Source organism: Schistocerca gregaria, chromosome 3, assembly GCF_023897955.1.
Source record: "Schistocerca gregaria isolate iqSchGreg1 chromosome 3, iqSchGreg1.2, whole genome shotgun sequence".
In the NCBI taxonomy this organism is placed as follows: domain Eukaryota; kingdom Metazoa; phylum Arthropoda; class Insecta; order Orthoptera; family Acrididae; genus Schistocerca; species Schistocerca gregaria.
The window spans coordinates 281860273-281875195 of NC_064922.1; the positions used below are offsets into that span (position 1 = coordinate 281860273).

A 14923-nucleotide genomic window follows, 5' to 3' on the forward strand; every position below is an offset into this window, starting at 1 on the left:
CAACTGAGACGATACCCCATAGCTCCGCAGCTTGATTATAAGTTGCTTGTGAGGAACGGTGTCAAAAGCTTTCCGGAAATCTAGAAATACGGAATCAACTTGAGATCCCCTGTCGATAGCGGCCATTACTTCGTGCGAATAAAGAGCTAGCTGTGTTGCACAAGAGCGATGTTTTCTGAAGCCATGCTGATTACGTGTCAATAGATCGTTCCCTTCGAGATGATTCATAATGTTTGAATACAGTATATGCTCCAAAACCCTACTGCAAACCGACGTCAATGATATAGGTCTGTAGTTAAATGGATTACTCCTACTACCCTTCTTGAACACTGGTGCGACCTGCGCAATTTTCCAATCTGTAGGTACAGATCTATCGGTGAGCGAGCGGTTGTATATGAGTGCTAAGTAGGGAGCTATAGTATCAGCGTAATCTGAAAGGAACCTATGAAGTATAACCACGTATTTCACAATAGTTTTCTGTTAACATAAATATTGGAGGAGTTGGTTTGGACACAGTGAATGTACTTATCTCATACAACTGGCGAGCATGTATCGCTTAACCAACGAACTATCATCACTTAGTCTCTAATGAAGCAACATCACATTCTTCTTCACTTTGAGCCGCTAAGTTCAGTGTCAAGCACAGGATTGCTAAAGCAGTCCTGTTTTGGAAGCATTGCCTAAACAATAGTACAGGAGAGAATCTTAAAGTATGAATTTTGTTGTCAAGTATTAAAAGCTGTACACAGTTAATACAATATCCAGTGGCAACCACCTCAACCACAACATGGTGGCCAGGCTACAAATGTAGTACCTGATGCTCTCTAATAGCCAGATACGTAATTATCAGTGCTGGATGGAATTTAAAAAAGAAATTTTGAACAGTATGCACTGTCTTTTATATAACTAACACATCTGATTACGTTGATCAAAAATTTTACCTCAGGATTTGTACCATTATGGAATATGGTGTTAGCTCACAATTGGGTCACCCCTTACTTTAAGAGCAGACAGCAAAAGGTCATTTTCCACAGTAATGGGAAATGCTACGATGTGGAGTCCAAGTGGGGCACAGCTACATGGGGAGTGTTCCAGGGATCAGTGCTGGGGCTACTCCTGTTCCTTATTTATGTAAATCATATGCCTTCCAGTATTACAGTGGACAGTTCAGACAATAAGTGATGTAAGTTCACGAACCTCTTGTTGACCCTTGTTCATAAGTCAGGGTTTTCTGACAGTGATGTCCCAATATAAATATATTATTTAACGTCATTTCTTGTTAAAAATATCAGCTTACTCTCAAGAATTAGCAGCTTTCATTCAGTGTAAGAAAAACAAAAGTTCCAGTTACTTTCTGATCGCACCTCATACATTTCTGGTTTGATGAAGACTTCCTATCACACCAGGGTTAGCCTGCTAAATCACCTGATCTTAATCTAGGACTATTTGGAAAACAGATAAAATATAGCAATCAACATCACTGTGATTTGGAAGCTGTGTGGGATCTAATCATTAATGTGTGGGTTCAGCCAGTTACGGAATACTGAATAAACTTGCAGACTCTCTTCCTCCCCAAATTCTACATGCATATCTTACAAAATTACGAAATTGTTTTTAGTAATTGTAAGAAGAATTGAGTCCAAGCACAAAATTCGAAGTATGCAGCAATTAGACATGCAGCCCATGCAGATTAGTGAAAGACCTCAGGTTCAGTCACAGACTAACAAAAGGAAATACCAGAATGATAATAGAAAAACAGTTATTTTTCCAACTGTGGGTGTTAAAGAACAAAAATAATATGCTGACTCATTGAACTAACTCTTGAGTTCTCTACAGTGATTAGATTTAAGTGTGCCCCATTTTAGACGGGGATATGTGATATCATAAACAGTTACATAATTGGAGATGAGGAACATGACTTCTCATTACATGTATATTTTCAAATCATCTTTCAGTTACTTTTAGAACTAGTAATAAACCCATTTAAGGGTGTATCTAGTTTATCGGTCCTTCAGTTTTCTTCTTTAAGAACTACGGTTTAGAGAAAATAGTGTTTCACCATGTCATTGTTGTTGTGGTCTTCTGTCCAGAGACTGGTTTGATGCAGCTCTCCATTCTACTCTAACCTGTGCAAGCTTCTTCATCTCTCAGTACTTACTGCAGCCTACATCCTTCTGAATCTGCTTAATATATTCATCTCGTGGTCTCCCTCTACAAGTTCTACCCCCCACGCTGCCCTCCAATAATAAACTGGTGACCCTCGATGTCTCAGAACATGTTCTACCAATCGATCCCTTCTTCTAGTCAAGTTGTGCCACAAGCTCCTCTTCTCCCCAATTCTATTCAATACCTCCTCATTAGTTATGTGATCTACCCATCTAATCTTCAGCATTTTCTGTAGCACCACATTTTGAAAGCTTCTATTCTCTTCTTGTCCAAACTATTTATCGTCCACATTTCACTTCCATACATGGCTACACTCCATACAAATACTTTCAGAAACGACTTACTGACACTTAAATCTATACTCGATGTTAACAAATTTCTCTTCTTCAGAAACGCTTTTCTTGCCATTGCCAGTCTACATTTTATATCCTTTCTCCTTCTACCATCATCAGTTATTTTTCTCCCCAAATAGCAAAACTCCTTTACTACTTTAACTGTCTCATTTCCTAATCTAATTCCCTCAGCATTACCCGACTTAATTCGACTATATTCCATTAGCCTCGTTTTGCTTTTGTTGATGTTCATCTTATATCCTCCTTTCAAGACACTATCCATTCCGTTCAACTGCTCTTCCAAGTCCTTTGCTGTCTGTGACAGAATTACAATGTCATCGGCGAACCTCAAAGTTTTTATTTCTTCTCCATGGATTTTAATACCTACTCCGAATTTTTCTTTTGTTTCCTTTACTGCTTGCTCAATATACAGATTGAATAACATCGGGGATAGGCTACAACCCTGTCTCACTCCCTTCCCAACCACTGCTTCCCTTTCGTGCCCCTCGACTCTTGTAACTGCCATCTGGTTTCTGTACAAATTGTAAACAGCCTTTCGCTCCCTGTATTTTACCCCTGCCACCTCTAGAATTTGAAAGAGAATATTCCAGTGAACATTGTCAAAAGCTTTCTCTAAGTCTACAAATGCTAGAAACGTATGTTTGCCTTTTCTTAATCTTTCTTCTAAGATAAGTCGTAAGCTCACTATTGCCTCATGTGTTTCAATATTTCTACGGAATCCAAACTGATCTTGCCCGAGGTCGGCTTCTACTGTCTGTAAAGAATTTGTGTTAGTATTTTGCAGCTGTGGCTTATTAAACTGATTGTTTGGTAATTTTCACATCTGTCAACACCTGCTTTCTTTGGGATTGGGGTTATTATATTCTTCTTGAAGTCTGAGGGTATTTTGCCTGTCTCATACATCTTGCTCACCAGATGGTAGAGTTTTGTCAGGACTGGCTCCCCCAAGGCCATCAGTAGTTCTAATGGAATGTTGTATACTCCCGGGGCCTTGTTTCGACTCAGGTCTTTCATTGCACTGTCAAACTCTTCACGCAGTATCATATCTCCCATCTCCCATTTCGTCTTCATCTACATTCTCTTCCATTTCCAGGATATTGTCCTCAAGTACGTCACCCTTGTACCATTATAAAATCTATCTGATACCTTTAGTATCTCCAGGGTTCACCATGTCAGAGAATAAAAATTAAGCCATTTACTTTCTCTGTGATCTTGTCGAGACATTTTGTTACGTAGATCATGATGTATTGGTCTCCCTTTTAGTTATAACTGTAGCACTTAACAAGTTGTAACTTGCATGGAGTTGTATTTCAGATATTTGTTGTTAAAATCTGTTCTTACTTCTCAGATAATATTCTATATTTTTGCTGTTTAGGTATGCCAAGCATCGAGAACTTCTCGTAAGAAGACAGTAAAGGACAAAGAACTTGCATCATGGTACGATTCAGATTGGCTATCAGAAAATCTTCGAACTGTTATACACCAAGTCAGGTTTGAACCAGAACCTGCAGTTGTATTTGACAGCTCAGACAGTGAGTTTGTTTTCATTTTTTTAAATAAGTGAAGTACGTATCTTTAGAAATTATGACTATACATTGTTTCAGGTTTCTGTGAACATAAGAAATTTTATTATGTTCGATTTTTTGGGAGTGGTTGTGCCCCATGACCATAATGTAATCCAGGACATAAGGAAGGTCAGAGTCAGTCACAATGCCATGTTTTTTAAATTACATTGCAGTTCTAAATTTCAACAGAGATTTCGGTTTACATGACTATTTATAGGCACAGATGATAGCAACATTGCCTTTTGAAATCTAAATCTGCAATGCAATAAGAGTGATAGATGATGATGTGACTGATGCTGACCTCCTTTCTGTCCTAGAAATTTGATTGTTCTGTATACACTTGTGTGTTTTCAGTTGATGATTGAAAGGCTACTTTCAGGTGAAATAGAGTGGGAATCTTCAGAAATGGACGGAGATCCAGAAATGAATGGGGAGTCCTCTGGCGCTGTACCTGTGCTGGGGAGTGGAGAGGATCTGACAGTCTCTGTGGTCCAAGATCTCAGTGTTGTCACACATCCTATTAGTAAGTGAAGAAAATAATTTCTGTTAGTATTATTTGTATTGCTATTACATTCAAAGTCAACCTATAGGAAAAAAATTAATAAAAAATGGGCATTGTAGAATGACAACAGTATTTACATGTGGGCTGTCAAAAAATGTGAAGAGATGTAGCTTTCTAAGATCGCAGAAAAGCTTGCACCTGTGACTAACCAATTAATTTTTTAATAGTTGTCTCACTTGCAAATTCTAATCAATTTTTTATGCAGTTTTATCAGTGTTACATGTTCTACATTTATTTCCCTCCATTAAGTGTAATATTAGATACCCAAATTAATATTGTGTTCAGTAAAATATTGTCCAAATAGAAAAACAGATAAATGAATAAAATCTTCTCATAAATTATATATTACAATTGTTGACCACAAGCTTCTTTTTGGGAACTTCAGTATACAATTTCATAAAATTTCTGTAGATTGCAAACAAAACTAAAACGAGTAAGATAACTTTAAATGTGTTGCTAATCATGGAAGGCTTTTTAAGTAAGAGGATTCTGCAAAAAGGAGGGGAGGGGGGGTTAATTGACACAGTTTTAAAGTTCTAGCTGTACTGAACATTAGGCACATCCATGCCAAGGCGTTTTTTTCCGTCCAATGAGTAATAACAATTATATTAAATTGGTGTTCTCCCTATGTATGGATCACTCATGTTTTATTAACTGTAGTCAGTAAATATTTGAGTTGGTCATTCTTAGCACTTTTTAGTGAATGGCGCATTATTAAATTCCATTAAGAGCTCCATGGTGTTTGGATGCAAATCTGTCTTTGAGATAATTTGCAAGATAGTGTAGGAATCTCTTAGTTACTTTACACATTAAACCTTTGTAGGGATTCCTGTTCTGTGCAGAAAATTGAAAAATGGCATGCAACGGATGAAGAAGACATTGATTAGTCTGCGTGGGACCTAAGCTGCATACAGCTGAGATACATAATGTGTGGAAAACTTAAGTTTCTAATGTTTGTATGTTTTTTGTAAGTTGCAAGGTTAGGTTCATTTCAGCAGCTACCAGAGCTACTTTCAGGTGACAGAAAATGGGCGTTACTACGCATGCTGCAGCAACTTTTCACTCAGCTTGAATGAGTGTCTCGTCTGTTTTGTTGCTTGGTCACCTGTAGTGCTACTTGTAAACCCTAAATTTATTTTTACGCCATGTTGGATTCTGATATTCCAATACAAAAATGGCCATTTTTGTGCTGCTTGATTAAGTTAAAATTGGGAAATACAATATCAGTATAAACATGTTTACAGTTCCACATCAATTTTATACGTCATTAATCTTATGTTTGCACTTGTACACTAGCCATAAAATACATTCAGAAACTACTTAGCCCAAGTACACTTTTCTAGCAGAGTGGAGGAGTGTTGCTTGTATTTTATTTGTGTTTGCAAGTTTTGAATTTGAATGTTAAAAATGGTATTCCAACAGCCATTTTAATTTTTATAGCTTTTTATTTAGACTATTAGTTTAGACTCTCAATACTGTCTTCAGGTTCTGTAACATGAACGACAAAAAAACATCTAGTCATAGAATTTCTGACATGGAATAAATATCTGCATCTGGTTTCCATGTAAGACTTCACAAGCAATGTGTGCACTTTACATGTTTTATATTTGAATCCCCTGATGAAAAGGGCTGTCTTTTATCTCAAAATAATTCTGTTGTATGAACACAGAGACTCATTTTATGTCCTGTATCATAAGTGTGGAAATTTAATTTTTTTGCTGTTAATTCTAAGAGATATTGCTACTCAGCATATAACGGAGATGCCGAGTCGTGATAGGCACAACAAAAAGATTCACACAATTATAGCTTTCGGCCACTAAGGCCTTTGTCAGCAGTAGACAGAGGCACACATGCATGGAAACGCAACTTGCACACACATCTGCAGTCTCAGGGAACTGAAACCATACTGCAAGAAGCAGCACCAGTGTGTGATGGGAGTGGAGACTGGGTGGGGGTAAGGAGGAGGCTGTGGTGGGGAGGGGGAGGGATAGTATGGTGAGACTGGCAGACAGTGAAGTGTTGCAGTTTAGACAGAGAGCAGGAGATAAGGTGTGGAGGGGGGTCGGGGGGTGGGGTAAGTAGTGGACAGGAGAGAAATAAAAAGAAATTAAGAGATTGGGGGTGGTGATGAAATGACGACTGTGTCGTGCTGGAATGGGAACGGGGAGGGGGATGGATGGGCGAGGACAGTGACTAACGAAGGTTGAGGCCAGGAGGGTTACAGGAATGTAGGATGTGATGCATGGAAAGTTCTCACCCATGCAATTAATAAAAAAAAAACTGGTGTTGGTGGGAAGGATCCATATGGCACAGGGTGTGAAGCAGTCATTGAGATGAGGGATATCATGTTCGGCAGCGTGTTCAGCAACAGGATGGTCCACTTGTTTTTTGGCCACAGTTAGTCGGTGGCCATTCATGCTGACAGACAGCTTATTGGTTGTCATGCCTACACAGAATGCAGCACAGTGGTTATAGCTTAGCTTGCATATCACAAGACTGGTTTCACAGGTAGCCCTGCCTTTAATGTGATAGGTAATGTTAATGACCGTTCTGGAGTAGGTGGTGGTAGGAGGATGTATGGGACAGGTCTTGCATCTAGGTCTATTACAGGGGTATGAGCCATGAGGTAGGGGTTTGGAAGCAGGTGCTGTGTAATGATGGACATGTATATTGTGTAGGTTCGATGGACGGCAGAGTACCACAGTAGGATGGGTGGGAAGGATAGTGGGTAGGATATTTCTCATTTCAGGGCACGACGAGAGGTAATCAAAACCCTGGCTGCGAATGTAATTCAGTTGCTCCTGGAGGAGAGAACATCTTTAACTAGTCCTGCATGGCTGAATTTGGGAGTGGGGCAAAACGTGAGGCCTTTGGAAAGGACTGATATTTCTGTGGCACTAAGGCTTCTGGAGGAAAGGTTCATAACTGTGTTGTGGGTCTGTTTAGGTTCTGTGTTCTGTGTGGTGGTGGGAGGGTGTTTTTGAGGGGGAGGGGGGGTAAGTGTAGTAGGTCAGCGAGACAGGGTTTGTCAGCTATGAGGGGGTGTGGGGGAGGTTTGGAAGTTGTTGTAGGAGTGGTGGACAGTGGTACTTCGAGGAAGGAATAGGAACTGAGCAGGATGGAGAGCTTTTTGAGGTGCCGTTGTGCATTTTGCTCAAATTCCTGCAGGGCAAGAGTTTCAATGTGTGTGTGGGTTCCAGGAATTTGGGATTACATAACACGAGAATTTTGCGGATGGAGAGAAGGTACTGCAAGGAGGCTTGTGCTTGGTTGACATGGTCTTGCAGGACTATGTTGGTGAGAGCTAAGGATTGGCGGAATCTGAACAGGTGGAGGTCATTGTGGAAGGAGGGGTGGCAACCAGAGATGGGTAATTTGATGGTAAGGCCATTAGGGGGGTTTCATGAGCCAAGCAACAATGCAGGAACAGTATGTGGGACTGGGATCTGGCTGGGGATAAGGAAACTTTCCTGTATTGACACAGATGGAAGGAGAAAGGATCCATGGTGGTGGAAAAAAATATGTAAGAAAGTAGAATTATGTCCGAAAAATACACCCAAATACATGTGAAAATTAGGAAAAGGACAAAAAGGATGCATAAGGGGAAATAAACGAGATTAAATCTGAGGAAGACACCAATAGCGGAAGGCAAAAACTCACTAAAATTGGCAAGGAGTCAAAAGGGTCAAAGTAGAGAATAAGTAATCACTAATAAGTATATGTATATTACTGTGGGTAGCAGGTTTGAGTCCTCAACCGACTCTCCGCAGTTCCTGTTGCTTTACCACATTGTGCCTTGGTTGCCACTATTGATGCCACCTCCATGTACACAAACATTTCTAATGACCATGGCCTTACTGCTGTCGAACATTCTCTGTCCAGATGCCATATGGATTCCAAACTAACAACCTCCTTCCTAGTCTCCATGACCAACTATATCCTCACCCACAATTACTTCTCCTTTGAAGGCATTACCTACAAACAAATCCGTGGTATGGCTATGGGCACCCACATGGCACCCTCCTATGCTAACCTATTCATGGGCTATCTAGAGGAATCCTTCCTAAAAACCCAGAATCCTAAACCCCTCACCTGATCAGATTCATTGATGACATCTTTGGTATCTGGATAGAAGGTGAGGACACCTTATTCACATTCCTCCAGAACCTCAACAACTTCTCCCCCATTTGCTTCACCTGGTCCTACTCAACCCAACAAGCCACCTTCCAAGATGTTGACCTCCACCTCAGAGATGGCTACATCAGTACCTCCGTCCATATCAAACCTACTAACCACTAGCAATACCTCCACTTTGACAGATGCCACCCATTCCATACCAAGAAGTCCCTTCCGTACAGCCTAGCCACCCATGGTCGTCTCGTCTGCAGTGACAAGCATTCCCTCTCAAAATATGCCGAGGGTCTCACTGAAGCCTTCACTGAGCGTAATTTCCTCCCATACTTGTACAAAACAAATCTCCTGTGCCTTATCTTTCCAGTCTCCCACCACCTCCCAAAGTCCCACAGTCCGGCCACAGAGGAGCATTCCCCTCGTAACTCAGTACCATCTGGGACTGGAGCAACTGAATTACATTCTCTCCCAGGGTTTCGATTACCTCTCATTGTGCCCAGTAATAAGAAATGTTCTTCCCACTAACCTTCCCACCCCTCCTACTGTGGGATTCCGCTGTCCGTCAAACCTACACAATATACTAGTCCATCCTTACACAACCCCTATTCGCAATCCCTTACCTCGTGGCTCATACCCCTGTAATAGACTTAGATGCAAGACCTGTCCCATACATCCTCCTACCACCACCTACTCCAGTCCGCTCACTAACATTACCTATCCCATCAAAGGTAGGGCTACCCGTGAAACCAGTCATATGATTTACAAGCTAAGTTAAAACCACTGTGCTGCATTCTATGTAGGCATGACAGCTGTCTGTTTGCATGAATGGCTAAGATGTGAAATAGATGAATACTGGAGAAAGAGGTCTTCTGCATATTTCTGTTGCCTTTGTGCTGTACAATTGTCCTTTTCTGAGTGAGCTATATGCAGAGAGCAACCATGATAAGTATTATGCTATTAAACCAAACACAGTACAGCATCCACAGTCTCTGGTCTCATGTTGTCTTAAGCACTGAACTGCCCTTAATTATTGTTGTTGGATACTAAAGTTCAGGAAAGTTGTTGCTCCACTGCCTTATTAAATTTTTGGCGTTCCTATGTGATATCAGTCAATTATACAGACCTGCAATAGTACTGAAATAACTCTTAGAATGTGGTGTCTGAAGTTTACTGTTCTTTTATTGCTGTGTAGTAACAAAACTAAAATCAAAATGAACTGTATAAGTTTAAAAAAATTGTTCACAAAAGTATTATACGTAGAACCAAGGAAGAACTATTACAGTGATAAAATATGGTATGCTGCCCGTCTATAATTTACCAAAGTATGGCATTATCCGAAATTTAAGATGGAAGCAACACAAATTAAGAAATAAAGTGAATCCTACAGAAAAAAGCATTGTTTTTCATGGAAAGCAGATTTGTAAAAGAAATCATGTATTCTGGTGAAGCTGTAAACATATTTCAAACAAAATATTTTATTCTGTACTACTGACAAAATTCACCTGCTTCCTCACTTTCTGGCAAATGTTTGTGTGTGTTTCAACATTAACAGATCTTACATTATGTTGCAAAGGAAACGAGTCATCAGAGAAACACTAAAGTGCCTTGGATTAAACTTTCCAGTTTGGTTTTTCAGATACTAGTCTTCTTGGAGTATTCTCTCATGTTTGGTTCTTTATTATGATAATAAAAACCAACTTTCTGTCTGCAGGACACTTAGTGATCGATTGCTCTAATAATGTGGAAATAAAATAAAATTGGAAAACTAAAATTAGTAACATATTATTGTAGTCTTCCTGATTATATGAACATATTTTAACTCACTTGATAACTTTGTCAAATAATTATTTTTTTTCATTTTCAATTGATGTGTGAGCTGTATGTGAAGTAAATACAAAAAACAGCAAAATCATATACTAAACATGGATCATGTAGAGACTGCTACCACTACTAGTTAGACTGCTGTGCACAAGTCAGGAAAATTTCAGGCTTCAGGGAAACTTGAAAAAAAATGAAAAACTTTGTTTTGTCTCAGTAGATGAAATCGTTTGTTTACTGAGATGTCACGCACCGTTGCTGGCTGGGTACAGCTGATAACATGCACTGTTTCCCTACCACCTCATTCTTCCTGCTTCTTCCCCCAGCTTGCAGCCAGTGCTGCCACCACTTCTTGCTGCTAGCCTAGCAGCTGCCAGCAAGAGGCAGGGAGGTGTGAGGAGTGCTTTGTTTGTATCTGATTCTCACAGACTGCTGATGCAGCAGTCGGAGACAGTGGTGATATGAGAACCAGTTGTGTCTGAGTGATTGTGTAAATGTGTGTGTGTGTGCGTGCTCCTGTGTTCTGACAAAGGATATGGCCAAAAATTTGGTTGTGAATGTGCCATTGTCTTTTCTATGTGCCTGTCTGCAGCTTGGCAATTGTCTTTACAGTGAGCTGATACCTACCCTCATTAGTGCTGATTCTCAGATTATTCGTCCAAGTTATGTGTTGCAAGGATTGATCACTGTGATTTCATCAACACGGTGTCCGACATGTGAATAGCTGGCTGCACAAGTAGACCTGCGTGACCTGTAGGCCATTTTTGTTGGCATCTCCAACAGATAGCCCATCATCTCTCACTAATGCGCAGGCCCTCTCAGCGATCTGCCCGCAGGCTGGGTCTGTTTGTGTGTTGGTGTAATGTGGTGGATTTTCATGGTTTATCCATTGACCCAGGACTGCAGTGCCCCTCGGCAAGTCAAAGGCCACAGGCAATGGATTTCAGGAATTGAGACTGTCTCACTGCAAGTAAATTGTACAGCACAGTATTTCATAGACATTTTATGTATTCTAGTAAATTTTTGATAGTTGGAAAGTAGTTCATATATTAGAAAGTATGGACGATAAGAAGGGTGATATTGTGGCAGTCACTGGCAGTTTGTACACCATGTTCTCGTGTATTTTGTGAAAGAAAAATCACACAATACCTGTAAAATAATAGACATAACACAGTGGATAATAACAGACAATAGCAAACATAATAGAACCAACATTTTATTGGCAATCACTTACAGTGCTGCTTTACACAACTCTTCCCCACCTTATACACTTCTTTCAAGAGGCCTACTTTTTCCTGAGTCCTGGGGTTATTTCTGAAATCAGTGAAGGTATTTTAATTTGAAATCTGTCTTGTGACTCCAAGTAAATGCATATTTTTGACACCAAACATGTTACGTTTTATTGAAATAAGGTAACATCAGTGGTCTTAATGAAAGATATAGGCCATTTGGCTTGCCTTGTCCATCTGGAAACAGTTGGCACTTAATATTTTTGCTCATGCGTTTAGAAATACAGAATTCCTTACTTTTTTTTTTTGTCAACTTATACCCTTACTTACCCTTGAGATCTCAAAATTTGTCAGGGAAAAATGGTAAAACTCATCTGTAAATTGGGGAATTGTGCTTGGGGTAACTTGTGGTAACCCGGGCAAGTGTGGATCTTACAGCTCCCAATTGCCAGAAAAATTTATCTGGGCAGATTCTAGCTGCTTTTTGCTGTTTGCTGCATCAGCAACTGACAGCCACACCCCAAATAACCATAAACTGGAGAAGCTTGCACATGAGCCTGATGGCAGGTGCTTAAATGAACCTTTTGTCAGACATTTATTTTCGTTTTTATTCATGGAATCCTTGACTACATATGAATTGATCTCAATTGAGAAATTTTGAAATGGCTATCACTAACTTCAAATAGCCCACACAACAATTTATTTGACCATTCTTTACTTACTTCCTCTTGGGGTACTTTCTTTACACACAGTATGTTTGTGTGGGTGCCCACACAATCAACCAAAAATGTGTGGGAAATACATCAGTTTTTACATCTATATTGAACAGAGAAATATAAACTTGCCAAAGGTTACCTAAAATGGTTTTTAAATATTCTGCCAAGTTGTGCTACACAAGTGCCGGGAGAAGTTTAGATTTTTGCTAATAGATACATTGTTTCAATAATTTAATGTGGTGTTTGGAGATCGATTACACAAACAGTGATAGCCACGATCTAAATAAGATGCAGAACATTCACTTTTATTGTCAACAATAAACTTTTTAACAATACAAACATTAGGCAGGTGCATTAAATGTAACATTTGGAGCAGTGTTGCTGATGAACCAGTATGGTCATTTACACTAAAAACATAGTATTTTTCGGAAACTGGTGGTGAACATGTGGGTGGTCATAGGCATTCCTAAAAGCAAGCAGGTCTCTTTAATTTTGAATGTTTCAAGCATTAAATGAAAAAACTCAGTGTTTAATCCTTATTCAGTCCTAGAATTTGTTTCTTTCACATCTAGGCAGTAATTAGTACGTATGAAAAAGTTACACATTAAATTACACATTGCTCAGAGTTCATGTTAAACTGTAGGTCTCCATACAACTGGTTAAGTAACTCATTTTGAAGGCTGGACGAAGACAAGTGCCTAACACTTCCAAAAGGACTGTGCCAAATAAAGTGATATGGTATTCAAACCAGAGAGAGGACATCTTTTTATGCACTGCTGGACAAAAAAAAGCAAAGCATTCAGAAGACATGGTCAGATGTAAATGTAACTTTCTATATGTACACATTATTAGTGGATAATAAATGATTAGTGGTGCAATTATCTGTGACAACAAGAACGGCCACAAGAGTGCCTTAGCGTTGTTTGTGTTTAATGTTGTTCTCATGCCTGGAAGGGTCTATAAGGGGCATCAACACCATCAGATGTGAAAGACATGGAGATGCAGTGTGCTTTTGTGAGGCATTGTTATCAGAACCTGACAGAGTTTGATAGAGACATCATTGAGGATCACCATCTGGCTGGCTGATCAAATCATGCAATATCCAGATTTGGGGGCACTTGGGTATGAAAGTAGCTCAGTGTTGGACTGCATGGAAATGCGAGGGCAGGAATAATCTTCATCAGGGTCACAGTTGACCACATCTGACCTCTGCAATGGAGGATCGCCATATTGTGCACCGAGCACATCTTAGCAGCTTCACATCAGTGCCTGCCATTACCATTCCATGTGTTGGCTGCCATTAACACAACTACACAAATGGATGCGTTTGTGGTGTTAGCTGGTCAGACAGAATAAATGGTTTTGTACTGGCCTGGATGACTATTCTCTTCCAATGATTTGGAGAGGCATAACAGTGTTACTCCTGGTGTCGTGGTGTGGGGAGCAGTCGGGTACAACTTCAGGTCATGGTTGGTAATGCTCAAGAGAACTCTGATGGCACAGTGGTGTATGTTTTGGACTTGCCACATCCTCCAATGTTACTTATCATATGACAGTAAAGTGATGACATTTCTCTACAAGACAACACTCATCTAGACACAGCACATGTCTGTGTGATGTTGAGTTACTCCTGTGACCATCAAGATTCCCAATCTCTGGTATATCAAAGATCAACTGCAACAGTTGTAGGCCAGTTTGCCTTAGGAGTGGGTACATTGGCTTTGGCACTCTTCCCAATTGAATTAAGTGCATGCATCCAAGCCAGAGAGGGTGCAGTGTCACCCTGATAAGTGGGATCATACTTCGTAAATTTGTGTTATTGTGTAATCACTGAAACATTTTGTGTCCTCCTCCTCTTATGCGAGCATCACATTTGTTGTCAAGCAGTTATATATCCTGCAGCTTTTGGCTGCTGTCGGTATATCATTAAACGAAATGTAGAATTTACATTTACAAATGCAATGTTTATCCTGGCCTTTAGTGAAAGCTAACATTTTTTGATTCAATTTAAATTTGGATGCTTGTGTAACTATGTTCTGTACTACAGCACATGTCAATGGCTTTTTGGTGATGTTATGTGGGATGAATGATCAGTATAGGTGCAGAAACATTAACCTGTGAATTTTGTGCCAAATTCACACACGACAGTAGTGGAAACTGTTAAATTCCTGTGGTTCCCTATAGTTCTGTCTTTTGGTTTATTAGGGTTCTCTTTGTCACCAAAATAGTGGTTTGAACCTATTACTAGCTAAGGTGCAGTTTTTTTTTTTTTTTTTTTTTTTTTTTTGTGGATATTGCCTCACAGTATAGAATCACCTTGATTAGTTTTTCATGTCACACTCTGTTTACATCTCTGGAATCAATGATTCATTTTGAAGCTGAG

At 39.7% G+C, this 14923-nt stretch overlaps 1 protein-coding gene across 2 annotated transcripts in view; it reads left to right on the forward strand.

Moving 5' to 3' along the window:
• The window catches only part of LOC126355628 (E3 ubiquitin-protein ligase Ubr3), a 259907-nt gene that overhangs the window by 149305 nt on the left and 95679 nt on the right, over positions 1-14923 (forward strand). For both annotated transcript variants that reach the window (XM_050005991.1, XM_050005992.1), the window contains exons 16-17: positions 3895-4051; positions 4464-4607. In XM_050005991.1, the coding sequence (XP_049861948.1) occupies positions 3895-4051; positions 4464-4607 (301 nt within the window). The remainder of the gene's footprint in view (positions 1-3894; positions 4052-4463; positions 4608-14923) is intronic.